General features: G+C 26.4%; 2 protein-coding genes across 3 annotated transcripts; one reads left to right on the forward strand and one right to left on the reverse strand.

The window, feature by feature from the left end:
- The first annotated feature begins 3,760 nt into the window (after nt 1-3,760).
- Nucleotides 3,761-5,683, forward strand: LOC114188603 (sugar transport protein 1-like). The gene is made up of 4 exons (XM_085674743.1): nt 3,761-3,893; nt 3,970-4,295; nt 4,454-5,083; nt 5,169-5,683. The coding sequence occupies exons 1-4, from the start codon at nt 3,761-3,763 to the stop codon at nt 5,616-5,618; spliced, it is 1,539 nt and encodes a 512-aa protein (XP_085530869.1). The 3' UTR covers nt 5,619-5,683.
- Nucleotides 5,684-6,964: 1,281 nt separating this feature from the next.
- LOC114187078 (acyl carrier protein 1, chloroplastic-like) lies at nt 6,965-9,781 on the reverse strand. 2 transcript variants are annotated; one of them, XM_028075205.1, is made up of 4 exons: nt 9,536-9,781; nt 8,298-8,411; nt 7,796-7,918; nt 6,965-7,273 (listed from the first exon to the last, which is right to left on the reverse strand). In XM_028075205.1, exons 1-4 carry the CDS (start codon nt 9,590-9,592, stop codon nt 7,148-7,150), a joined length of 420 nt encoding a protein of 139 aa, XP_027931006.1. In that variant the 5' UTR covers nt 9,593-9,781; the 3' UTR covers nt 6,965-7,147. The 2 variants fall into 2 exon arrangements, with proteins under 2 accessions (XP_027931006.1, XP_027931005.1); XM_028075204.2 differs by having other exon boundaries at nt 8,298-8,414; nt 9,536-9,716.
- Nucleotides 9,782-14,259: the final 4,478 nt, after the last annotated feature.

Here is a 14,259-nt window from a genome sequence, read left to right on the forward strand (position 1 = left end):
TGTTTGTTTACTTCAATTTTTTAAATTATAATGAATCTATTTTTTATACACTAATAAAAGTTATAATACATCACTTGATCAAAATGATGCAAAGAACAAATAATAAACATAATAATAAAATTTTAACATAGATCTTGTATCTTTTGGACCACAATATATGTTGGATGGTGGTAAAAAAAATATTTATGACAATTACATTAAATTTTTATATTGTAGTAAATAAAAATTATTTATACAATTATAGTGAAAAAATTAAATTATGATTGTAATGAGTTAGAAAATAAAAAATAATTAGATATATTCTACATGATGAAAATAAACAAAAAATAAAAATATTAAAAAAATTAACAAATGTGTGTCTTATAAACAATTTGGAGACTATTGGAAGGAATCACACAAAGGAAAACAAATATATTATTAAGGGTATGATAAGATGATAAATATCCTACAGATCTAAGAAATCTTTTCAAATATCAATATATATACTAAATGGTTGAGAAATAACAAAAATTGTTTTAGCGAAATAAAATAGTTATTCAAATGACATAAAAATTAATAATAATAAGTAAAGATTTTTTTTTTATATTACCTAGTAAATGAAATGTTTATGCTATTAAACACTTAAATTAAGAGTATTAAACATTTTCATGTGAAAGAAAAATATACAATAAATAAAAATATTAAAAAATAATAGAAATATTCAAATGTTAGACATAATTTTTTTTTAATTGACATACATCATTTTAACATAATTACATAAAAGTTATGATAAGATAAAAAATATATTGGAGATGCGAATGAGTTTCATGACAAACCAAATATTTAGAAGAAATAAAAAATATAAAGAATATATATATATATATATATATATATATATATATATATATATATATAGGGTTACTTAATTAATTATGAATATTTTAATGATTTAAATGAGGATGGAGATATGGCGGGGACGGGTATTATGGCGATATATATTCATCCCATCCCCATACCCAATTGAAAAAATCGGGGATTCTCCATACTCATACTCATACCCAGTCAATGTGGGGATTCCCCGTCAAAACGGGGACGGGTTCGGACAATACCTACGGTGACGGGTTTATTTGTCATCTCTAGTTGGATGCAAAATAATAGAAAAATCAAAGGAATTAATTGACATGTGTCAAAATTACTTTAACTGAAGTAAATAGATAATTTATCTAGTAATTAAATTTCTTATATTATAATTGATTGATATATTAAAAAAATTTCTAAAATATAATATGGTTATAAGGGTGTATAAATTAAATTAGATTTCGTAAATATGAAAATATATCTAAATTGATTCTTTAGTTTTATTTCTTTCTTGTTTATACGGTAGATTGGGTTAAAGTTTGGATAATTTCAGGTTTTACTGTTTTCTTACTTAATAATTTTATAATTATAAAATTTTAAAAACAATAAAATAATATCTACCAATAACTCAGTAAAGTAATAAGATAAGATAATAACCGTATCGATTACTAAATCAATCACTAATAGTTGAAAGACTGAGAAATTAAATCGCAAGAAGAATAATAATGTCAACCGCAACAACTATAAACCATGTTAACAACTATTAACAACTCATTAAAAACAACTCTTAATTCTCATTAATATTAGAATTCATCATCGAATCACATATAAATAATTGTTTTTTTAGTTTGTTCATATATTATATATATATATATATATATATATATATATATATATATATATATATATATATATATATATATATTACACAACTATTAATTTTTTTAGAGCAATACATATTAATTTAATGAATTATTTATTTATTTTCCTCTTAATAACAATTCCTTTATTTTCATAATTTTTAAAACCACATTTTCCTCTATCTTTATCATTCTCTAAATACTATCTTTTTAATCTCATCTTTAATATTCATTCTTATTTTCAGTCCTCCCTTTATTCATAAAAATAATATAATTTAACATAAGTTACTTTTGCTTGAATACAAATTGCAAATTGTATTAATAAATTACATTTTCCGATAATTTGCGACTCAATGCAGATTTTCTATTGATTTTTCTGATTATATTTTTTGTTGAACATTAAAAGTGTGTTAATATTTTAAATATTTTTTTAATATATTTTAAAATATCAAAATTAATAATAATCAATAAATATATTATGATACATAATAAAAAAACAGTACACAAAAATCTAATAGAGAATAACTAAACATGATTTTGTGCGACTTTCATCTAAGATATATAACTAAAAATTTCTATATTTAGATTACATCCGGTTGATTCCACGGTTCAATTTAAAATTAAACAATTCCAAAACTGCACCTTTATATTTCTACTCATTTTAGACTTTGAAATTGTTTGAAATTTCAGTCAGAAGTTTCTATTCCAAATATTTTATCAACATGTTATTTTCAATTCTCATGACAAAACAATTAATCAAACTAAAAGCCTAATTTTAGTTTCCAATACATAATATTTCTTTATCCTTTAATCATACAAATAAAAACACAAATTCGTACATATAAAAATTTAACCTACATCATATAAATTCTATCTAATAGCACTGAATTAGAGTTTTGAATAGAACTAACTTTTCTTACCTAAAAGTAATATGATCTCAGAATTTTTTATTCCTGAGAAATAAAATGAGTTGAAGATCTTTGAATATTATTTAATTTATTTTTAGAAAAATAAACTTAATAAACAAACAATTCACTTTAGGTTAACATGACTTTATTTTTTCTATCTGGATTATACATGCAATTAACCTAAGACACCTACATAAAAAGAGAGATTGAGAACTTGAAATTATAAGAAAAAAAAACTTATCCGAACAAAAATAACTCAGAATTATCTTGAAATTTTGCACTAACAACAAAAAAAATAAAAAACAAATAAACAACCATAAACTAAATAATTATCTATATAAATTATTTTATTTGTAAATTATAAATATTGTATTTCACTAAAATAAAATTTAAATATACTTCAGTCTCATCTGTTATAAATATTTAGATTTAGATTTTAAATGAATTCAGTTTTAATGAGATTAAAAAATAAAAATAATGGAAATTACATGTATAAAAGCTGAATGTTTAATTTAAGAAAATTACTGAATTATCGTTTACATATATATGATAGATAATATAAACTACTTTTTACTATGGATAATTTCTTGAAAGGTATTCATATATAAATTAAAAATAAAAATATAAAAAATGGTACATTGAAAGGAAACAGATGAAAAAATTAATAAATATAGATTGTACTTAAATTTAGAAGATAAAATAGGTATTTAATGCTAATTTATAATATTCAATTACAACAAATTAAATAATTCGATAAACCTGATTTCAACAAAAAGAAAAGGAAAATAAACAACACTCCCGTACGAAAAAGATTATTCAAAATAAAAGAAAATCAAAATAATAAAACGCGATTTTTTTTTATTATGCCTGATAAAAAAATAACTCAGAATTATCTTTAAATTTATCAATAACAAAAAAAAAAAAACAAACAATTATCATAGTAAGCCGTTACAGAGAGATCTTTAAAATGGATATGATGCAGTTAAAAGAGATAATCACAGATTATAGATACAGATATACAAATTCCAAACTCTATAAATTAAGTTCGTCACTTGTGGATTTCTACAGTGTTCGCTCTGGTTTCATTGAAATTAAGCTGTTTCTCTCTCATCTCTGATTTCATCTTTGATTCTTATTTGGTGAAAGGTTTTGGGAATGGCTGGTGGTTTCATCGCAACTGGTTCTCCTGGAAAGAACTATCCAGGAAAGTTGACTGGCAGAGTTTTCTGGACCTGTTTTGTTGCTGCATTTGGTGGATTGATATTCGGTTATGATCTCGGTATATCAGGTACGTTCAATCTGTATCAATCTAACTATCCACTCATTCTTATTGTTTTGTTCATTACTCACATCAAAATCTGCAGGTGGTGTGACTTCCATGGATCCTTTCTTGAAGAAGTTCTTCCCAGAAGTGTATGAAAAGGAAAACAATGTAAAGCCCTCAGATAATCAGTACTGTAAATTTGATAGTCAGACATTGACGCTGTTCACATCGTCTCTATATTTGGCCGCTCTGTTTGCATCAGTGTTGGCATCCTACATCACTCGGCTTTTTGGGAGGCGTCTTACCATGTTCTTGGGGGGTGTGCTCTTTCTTGTAGGTGCTCTGTTTAATGCTTTTGCCCAAAATGTTACCATGCTCATACTTGGTCGCATGTTTCTTGGTTTCGGAATCGGATGCGCCAATCAGGTAATATATACTTATATGTTTCTATATCTATTTATACTTTTATTTTGATAAATTATTATTAACAATATGATGAATTATTTTTAATAAATTGTAATTAATTCTTTTGATATTACTTATGCTATGAATAATTAATTTATGTTGTATTTTTCTGTTTGCAGTCTGTGCCAATATATGTATCTGAGGTTGCTCCTCACAAGTATAGAGGAGCACTTAACATGATGTTTCAGTTGGCGATCACTATTGGAATATTTGTGGCCAATATTCTCAATTACATCTTTGCTCAAATGGAGAACGGACAAGGGTGGCGTTATAGCTTAGGTTGTGCAGGAATTCCTGCCTTAATGATCATGCTCGGTTCCGTCTTTCTTCCTGATTCACCAAGCTCTTTGATCGCACGTGGCCATGATGAGAAGGCCAAAATAGAACTTATCAAGATTCGAGGAACTACAGATGTAGAGCAAGAGTTTGAGGATCTTGTGGCAGCAAGTGAAGCCTCCAAAGCAGTGAAACATCCTTGGGTCTCTTTGTTGAAAAGACAATATAGGCCTCAACTCACATTTGCCATAGCCATTCCCTTCTTTCAGCAACTTACTGGCATGAATGTGATTGTATTTTATGCTCCTGTTTTGTTTAAAACCATTGGGTTTGGAGCCAGTGCTTCACTCATGTCTGCCATGATCACTGGAGGATGTAACGCCATTGCCACTCTTGTCTCCATTTTCACAGTTGACAAGTTTGGGAGACGAACTCTTTTCTTGGAAGGAGGAATACAAATGTTTATTTGTCAGGTAACCTTCATTTTAAACGGGATTTTAATGTTATTTTACTAGTATAATGTGATTAATTTGTTGTTTTTGATTTGGTTTGAAACAGATTGCAATAACTCTGGCAATTATGTTCAAATTTGGACTTGATGGAAACCCAGGAATATTGCCAAAGTGGTATGCTATAGTGGTTGTGTGTGGCATATGTGTGTATGTGGCAGGATTTGCTTGGTCTTGGGGCCCTTTAGGGTGGTTGGTGCCGAGTGAGATTTTTCCTCTTGAGGTGCGTTCAGCGGCACAAAGTATCAATGTCTCCGTGAACATGATCTTTACGTTTATCATTGCGCAAATTTTCACCACAATGCTTTGTCACATGAAGTTTGGATTGTTCATCTTTTTCGCATTCTTTGTTGTTGTTATGAGCATATTCATTAACCGTCTTCTCCCAGAGACTAAGGGAGTTCCCATCGAAGAAATGCATGTTGTGTGGCAGAATCACTCTTATTGGAAGAAATTTGTCAAACCAGCTGAAGTAGAACGAATTAGTGAAGAGTGTTAGGAGATTTTCTTTTATATTAGAGTATTATTAGATTTTCTTTTTATATTAGAGTATTGTTAGATTTTCTTTTTACATTAGAGTATTGTTAGATTTTCTTTTTATATTAAAGCATTTTTTGTTTTATTGATTTTTTGGAAATATTTTTAAATTTGACTCAATAAAAATATTTAGTTTTTTAATTTTTTTTTATGTTAATAGAGATGAATTTAATTTCATAAGAGAATTGGAATTTTCTAATCCAAAATCTTCTATAGAACCAACTAAACTAAAATTCTAGCCATTTTTCTTTTGTTTTGATAATATTATACATATTTTACTTTAAAACTATATAAAATATTTTTGGTAGAAATTTTTGGAAAAGATATATTTGACAAGCAACTTATTTTAAAAAAATAACCAAGTAATCAGGACGGACCTTAGGTGGTCATAAGGAGCATGCCTCCCTCAGAATTATTTTTGTTAAGATTACTTATTAAAATTATAATATTTTTATAATTTTTAAGAAATTTAATTTAATTATAAATAAAATTTAATTATTTATTGAATTTAAAAAATATAAATATATTTATTATTATCCTATTAATTAATAATTCGGAAACTATATTGTTAATATCATTTTTAATAAAAACTTAATTTAAAATTTTAACTTCAGTACTTTATTATTTATTATTAATACCTTAGTTATTTAAATTTGAAAAATTTATTTATATGACGATATTGGATAAGAATAAGACGTACATTTTGTGTAAACAGAAATAATATTTTTATTGTTAAATAAGATTATAAAATAAAATAGAAAATAAATTTTTTATAAATAATATAATTATTTACATAAAATATGACTGAAAGTTTAAGTTTTTTTCTTAATTATTGTTGAATTCAATAATTTAAAAACATAAGAAAAAGCTATTAGATATATATGATTTTTTTTATAATTATAATTAAATTATATATTAATTTTTTATTGTATTAATAATAATAATAATAATAATAATAAAATATATAAACTTTAAATATATTATGTTGGTTTTCAAAAAAGTTAATAATAGTGACTCAAAGGTATTTCACTAATTTGGATGATCTCCTACCACAAATAATAACTACTTTTAGTGTTAAAATATTGAAGTAAAATATTTAACTGAAATATTAATTTATGAGTTTTTAAGATACGATTATATAAAATTTTGATTGTAAAACTATTGGTAAATTTTTCAATGAAAAATTATTTTTTAACACTTTTAAAAATAATTATTTTGATCCTTAACTGAAAAAGGAATTCAATTTAAATTGTAACAAATTCAGATTAGAAATTTGAGTAATTGACATAAAGAGATTTTGAGGAGCAATTTGATTCAACGGGGCACCGTATAAAATTGAAACTATTATTAGAGTAGTCCCTCTATGCAATCCAGAAATACTTGAAGAACAATCAAAAGTCTAATACAGTTGATAAAAACTAAAACATATAAACCCCTTCAATAAAAATAGCGAAAAAATTCCAAACGGATACTCATGTTTTCTTTACTAGTTTAAGCCTTGTTTTCAAGAAGCTTATCAATCATTTCAGCTGCATCTTGAACGGTGACGATGCTCTGGGCGCTGTCTTCTTCCACAGTGATACCAAATTCCTCCTCGAGTCCCATCACAATCTCAACCTGCACAGATTGAAGAGCAAGTCTCAAATGATAAAGTAAAAGATCATCAAACTTAAGCCACGGATATTGTGTTTCGATATGTCACACAAGATCATAGTTTAGCATCATGCGGTAGTTCAAAGAAGCACACAGCAATAGTTGGGTAAGAACTATATAAACAACTTCATGCATTTTATCATTAACATTGAACAGAGTGCTCTGCTTTTAGATCAGTAAATACTTGAGGAAAATGAGTAGCCACTAGCCACCATCTAAAAAAGAATGATATCCATACACACCGTTTTATGTAGGCTCATATGTCATTACAGAGAAAGAGAAAAATAAAATAAAAGCACTAACAGGAGAAAATAAGATCTCAAATGAGTATAGTTCAAATAACAAACAGGTGGTACATCCAGTCAATTGTAGAGAAAACTAACAAATTTTATATATTTATTAATCAACAGCTTGATTTCAAAGCGTGATTTATACCACGAAAGCAATCCATAGTATGCATAGATTGGTAGATCAATATTAAAGTACCGTGTCAAGAGAATCAGCTCCAAGTGCAGCAAATTTAGACTCTCCTGTAACAGTTGAATCCTCTGACAGAGCCAATTGCTTCTTGACTATGTCACACACCTTCTTCACTGTCTCTGGTTTTGCCTGCATGACATAAAACTTTGATGGTTATATAATCTTCTATAGCTCGTGCGACATAAGCCAGAGCCTTTTTATGGATATCAGTAGTTTCAAGCACATAATTAAAAATTACGAGCATAAGGCAACAGATAATTCAATACTGAAAATACTGTGAATTTTAACGACTTAACAGCAGTATCTGCCCCCAATGAATAGTTTAGTATAAGATCAAATTTCAATAGCAAAAGAAGCTAAGGATGAAGTCTGTATTCTCCCCAATCCAAAATTTGTTTAAGCATTTAGAATATTAAACAAAAAGATTGAAAAAAGCCAGAGTAAATCAAGTCAGAGGATTCCATTTCTGGGACATGGTAAAATATGGGTTTTTGGCTGCAAATTTTACCGCGCATCTAAATTGAAACCGACGTCCTCTGGGTTGCAATGTAATGGATGGGAAATTCCTCCCGTTAATTGAAAGGGAAACTGAATTTGGGTTGGAAGTCCTGGTGCCAGAGACCTGCTTTTATCCAACAAGAACTAGATGAGTCCAAGCAATATAATATAAACGGAAGAAACCATAAAATACTACACAAGAGCAGTTTATTTTTTAGCATAAAGCAAGCAATAATGAAGTCAACTATAAATTCAGTATGTCTCTACCATGTATAATTGAAACTCATAAACAATGAGATGTTTTATTTCCAAGGGCAGATTGAGTTGTTGAGGAAGATTTTGACTAGAAAATAAGAAGAATCTTAAAAAGAGGTTTAAGACAACTAAATTAAGAAAACATAAAAGCACCAGGAAGCTGGCATACCATTGCTATAAAATATGTAAGTTTGGCCCTCTTAATCAGGATCTGGCATTTGAATCTAGAGAATCGAAAATATATGATCGAGAAAAGAAACCCAAACAAAGGTAGTAATAATTTGTTCTAGTAACATGGTTACAATAAAATATATACCCATTTTAGAATGAGTTGCTTCTGTAAAATAGTGTACATTTGATTAAAATTGGTTTTGAAGTGAAATAATCTTTTGATGCTTTTCGTCAACGTGAAACTTTATGAAAAAAAAAATTATTTTGGTTGAAATTGTTTTGAAGTGAAATGATCCCTGTATGTTTTTATTCCAAGTACAACTTCAGCAGTAAACTTATCATGATATTTTTTATCCAACCCAAAAGTTACCAAATAAATCAATTAATGAAGCGATAAAAACAAACATCACATCTAAACATTTACCTGAGATCACTTTACATGATATTTCAACCAGATTTTATACCAAAAACATGCATAAAAAAACAAATCTTCTGTTGAAATAAAGTATAGAAAAAAAATCCAAGACCTCTAGTCAGCTGCTAGAAATCCATTATTATACTTGCATAACAAATAGATGAAAACAAAAAAATAGTGTGTCAAAGGAAAATAAGTCTTGGACCAAGTTCGACCGACATGTAAAATCGTCTATGAATTGTAAAGGTGATAAAAAAAGATGATTTAGTAATGAAGACATGCAAAAGCAAATGATATAACATGAAAGAAACAGATAGATTCGAACATATCAATTGATCGAACAGTTTGAATACAAGTGAAATAAAAAGAGGAAGATAAGAGATTTGAATATTTCTAGATATATATACCAGAGCTTGATTGGAAAGAGCTGCCAGGGACATGGAAGATCGCATGATGGAAGCCATTTGAGAGACTGAGAGAGCGATCTGGATCGAAGGACGTAGATTACGAGGTGCGAACGTTTCTTGTTTCAGAAATGATGGAAGAAAGGGACAATGTGATGGGTGTATTTATAGGAAAAGCATGTGAAACAGTGTTAATTGCGGTGGTTTTAAACCTCGCTTCGATACTTTCGAGGAACGGCACGTGGGATTTGGAAGAAACTGTTTTATTTGTTCGTTCCCCACCAATCTGGGTTTCCTTTTTCTTTGTTTGGTTCACCAAGCTAACACATTCATTATCTATCATCTCTGTGATTTTCTTGAACCCTTAGTTTATGATCGAATCTCCAGCTAAAAAAGTATTAGTAATTGATTTAGAAATACAGAAACATTTTCCTTTTTATTACATAGTTTAAAGTTTATGGAAAATTATTAAATTATTATCAGTTTCATGCCATATTCAGTAAATGATATTTTAATTTTGTACATTTTAAGAATGTGTATTCTTTACACTTTTTTTCATTGAGTTTATTTACTATACTTAAATTTATGTAAGTACTTATGATAACTATAACCAGCATTGAAAGAAATTGAACAAAATCTATTTTACACATTAAAAAATATCAATCACTTGATATATTCTTAATTACTACTGGTATTAGTTGGCGCTAGTTAATTGAGTCAGTTTAGATATCAGTGCGTAATTACTGTTTTATTACTAAAAAAAGGATAGACTTAGTGTATAATTTTATTTTCATTCTCTTCCACATTTTTATTTTCAGAAAAAAAAAATTAAAATCTTAAGTTAGTCGTAACTGTCATTTTAATCGTAGTCACGTTTTTACCATTTTATATTTCACAAGTTTAAATGTTAGATATTTATCATTTTATTCACTAAATTTATAGTGTTAATAGTTATTTGTCTCTTTAAAAATAATTATAATTAAAAAAATCGCATAAATATAGGAACTACTAAATACAGTCAACATGCAAACTCATGATATGAAGTATTTTAAATAAACAATTATTTTGTAATTACGATGATTGTTGATTCGGGCGTTAACATGTGAAAATATTCATTTAAATTTAGAGGTTGTAATTAGTAAAAACTCACGTGACAATTATAATTTATATATAGTTTGTATCGTGATTTCCGGAATCCTAATAGGGTTCGTCCTTTCTTCATTATTAAAACATTGGTGACCGTTCTTGTAACAATTGAGACTTTTGTTGAATTTTATATTTCAACCTTTTTAACTGTTTTTGTATCTATTTTTTTAATTGACAAGAGTTTAATTTTAAATTATTCATCCAATAATATTCTTAAATATTTGGTTGCTAATAAAAAGAAAAAATTCCGACCAAGTAAACATGGGTTTTTCCTAAATTCAGAACATCCATGAGTACGTTCACACCACTTTGTATGCACCGTCCAGAACTCTTTCAGGGCTACGACAACCTTTGTTGCCAAATTTAAAATGAATGGACGGTTGAGATTTCATAGAGATATCAGGATTTGGACATCTAACACTTCCTTCACCTATTTTCTTTGTCACTGTGTTTATGTTCCCTAGTGATGCTTATTTTCAACTCATCTATTTTCTTATTCATTGTTTTTTTTTTCATTTTAAAAATATTTTTAAAACATTTAAGTTCAATTTCATTTAGATTTACTAGCTCGTGAAAATAATAGATAAACAAAAAAAAAAGTAATTAAGGCAATTTTGAAGCTTACAATATCTTGATTAAATAGTAAATAGTTTACTATATTTTCACCCACTCAACTTCTTTTTTATCTGAACAATATTTTTATATATTTTTATATGCTATTAGGACCACAATTTAAGTTTAACTCGTTTTATAAAATTAATTGTTTTAATTTTTAGTTAATACGAAATATTTAATATATTTTTTTCACAATACACATAAAATGAGATTAAATATTTATGGATAAGTAAATAGTATGTAATGTAATATGTCTAACAAATTTACTAAATTAGATTCTAATATAAATTAAATTAAAGTCACTTATAAGATAAATATTATTTTCAGATATTTATTGTAAATTAGACTTACTTATAATTTATGTAAAATCTCTTACATCAATAATTTTTTTAATAAAATATATGATTAATAAATAAATAGTTTAAATGTCATATTCACTGTTGAATTATTTACCACGTCATTCTGATCAGTGAAGGGAAAGTCATGCCTAAATTTTTAAATTTGATTACGAGTAATCATTTGTCAACTAGTTAGATTAAAATAAACAGTACATCATTCACACAATTATACGGAAATTGACAAATTTTCATCAAACATATAGTTTAATTTAGACGATTTAATTGTAATATAATTTAAACGATTTAAGGGTAATATAATTTAAACGATTTAATTGGAATAAGCTAATACTCCAAAACATATTGTTTCTTCCATAATTATATCATTCTCTTGTGATCTTAATAAAGTTTAATTATGAACATAATATAAGTTCCCTTAGAACTATCTATGAGGATAGCAATCAATCAGTTTAATATATAACTTCATTTTTATATTTAAACGTGGTTAGATGAGGAAACTCTTCGAATATTTTCACATTTAAGCATGGAATTCGTATAAAATTTGATACTTTCTAGTTTCAAATTTTTTAAAAAAAAAACTATAATTTTTTTAACCAACGTTAAAAAATAATTACGTGTTAAACAGCATTCAAATTAACATCTAAATTGAAAGATGTCAAAAAAATATAAATTATTCAGACAATATCTTAAAATCTTATTTGACACATACATATATTTAACTTATATAATGACACAAATACATGGTTAACAATTATTATCTATGGTTATCCTTAAACACTAGGAAATATCCTTGAAAAAGTTGCCCATATAAAGTATATTAAAATTTTTTAAATCAAATAACCTCTCATTGGATGATTTTGCATCTTTCTTCCCTATTTTTTTCTTCTTTTTTACCTATGGTTTCGACCCTACCATTTTCCAGTCACGAAAAGAAAAGTGATGACGAAAAGAAGAAGATAAAGATACAGATAAAAAAGTTAATCCTTTTCAACGTCAGACTTGTCACTTCTTTTGAGCACATAATTTAAAATGATCTCAAATACAAAATAAACACGTATGAAAAACAAAACTCCTAAAAAAAAGTGTAAAATTGCTTATAAAAGATTATTGTTAATACCCCACATTATCCTTCGATATATATATATATATTTTTTAATTTATAGTTGTTATAATTATTTCAAAAGCGAAAGTAAGAGAGTAAAATGTCCTTCACTTTTTCTAGGAGTAACTTTATACTGATATTTGGTGGGATGACCAAATCCTTTCCTTCATATTTTGAGTCTTATCTTTTACCTTTCGGTGGGTTTCACTTAAATTAATTAGTGTAGTTTAATTATATAATAAGAATGTATTTGTTTAACATATTTGTTTTTATTGTTAATTTGGGTTCACACAAAAAAGGTAGAGTGGAAATTTTCTAGAGCTTTTGGAAGAAATTATATCTTTTAAAGTATTTTCTATACATTATTGTTTTACACTTCTAAACCAAGTAAATCACATTTTAGTGTTTGTTTTTTTATTATTTAGATTACACTATTGATTAATAAATACTTAACATTGAATTTTCAAAGAGTACTTAATTGCACTAATATTTTTCCATCTTTTAATCATTAATAGTATGTTCAACTCATACACTACATTGGATGAAAAATACACAGGTTAAAGTATTAATGCAAGATGGAATATACCATGAGTAATTCCTATCTTGTTCTTCATATGGTATTGAATTTGAAAATCTCATTTTAAACTACTAATACAAATGGTATTGGTTTTAGTGTAATATGTAACCTTATAGTCATGAAGGTGACTACTATGTGATATATTGAAAGTCTCGTGGTGGTAAACAATATTAAAAATGATTATAACAAGGTAACCTTTTTTTTTTATGTAAATTTTACATTATACTCATAATTTAATTTAGCTTTTATGTATTTTACAAAACAAATCATTATTTATTGTTGGACTGATGAAAATAACATGTTTTGAAAAGTTTCACATCACCTGGGACAACCTAGTGACTATATAATGAATTCTAAGTCCATGATATTTCTTGTTCCAAATTAAAGACACTTAAAACTATATTTGACTATTCTTTTTATTTGTTTATTCTTTTAATAAGAGTGTTGTGAAGTTTGCTTATAAAGGGCATGAATATGTTGTGTATATATTTTTTTGTGTTTATTTTATTTCTCTATTAATAAATATATTTTTTTGTATTTATTTTATTTTTCTATTAATAAAATAATTATTCAGAGTTTTTTCCGATATTGATAAAGACGAATGAGTATATTAAAAATAGAGGCCTATACAATTTATAAAAATTAGAAATAAATAGGATTTTTTATTTATTTGAAAGTGTAAATAATTGTCTCTGTTTTAATATTTTTTAACAAGACTACAATTTAAGTTATTTTATTGTTTGATATAGATTGATTATTGTATTAGATATAATTATAATTAATATAAAATAGATATACCATATTGATTGTATTTCTGACAATTTAACATACCGAACCGATTTTAACATTAAGTTATAACCTACGATTGAATAGGTAACTTTCAACGACATTATTAAATTTAAAATCAGTTAGGTACGTATGTAAATTATCA

Source organism: Vigna unguiculata, chromosome 6 (assembly GCF_037176805.1).
Source record: "Vigna unguiculata cultivar grain cowpea cultivar isolate G323 ecotype 2 chromosome 6, ASM3717680v1, whole genome shotgun sequence".
In the NCBI taxonomy this organism is placed as follows: Eukaryota; Viridiplantae; Streptophyta; class Magnoliopsida; order Fabales; family Fabaceae; genus Vigna; species Vigna unguiculata.

Coding starts and splice junctions, on each gene's coding strand:
- LOC114187078 (XM_028075204.2), bottom strand. CDS start 9,592: ATGGCTTCCATCATGCGATCTTCCATGTCCCTGGCAGCTCTTTCCAAT. Junction 8,415..9,535: donor CTCTTTCCAATCAAGCTCTG/GTATATATATCT, acceptor GTTGGATAAAAG/CAGGTCTCTGGCACCAGGAC. Junction 7,274..7,795: donor GAGCTGATTCTCTTGACACG/GTACTTTAATAT, acceptor CAATCTGTGCAG/GTTGAGATTGTGATGGGACT.
- LOC114188603 (XM_085674743.1), top strand. CDS start 3,761: ATGGCTGGTGGTTTCATCGCAACTGGTTCTCCTGGAAAGAACTATCCA. Junction 3,894..3,969: donor TTATGATCTCGGTATATCAG/GTACGTTCAATC, acceptor CAAAATCTGCAG/GTGGTGTGACTTCCATGGAT. Junction 4,296..4,453: donor GAATCGGATGCGCCAATCAG/GTAATATATACT, acceptor TTCTGTTTGCAG/TCTGTGCCAATATATGTATC.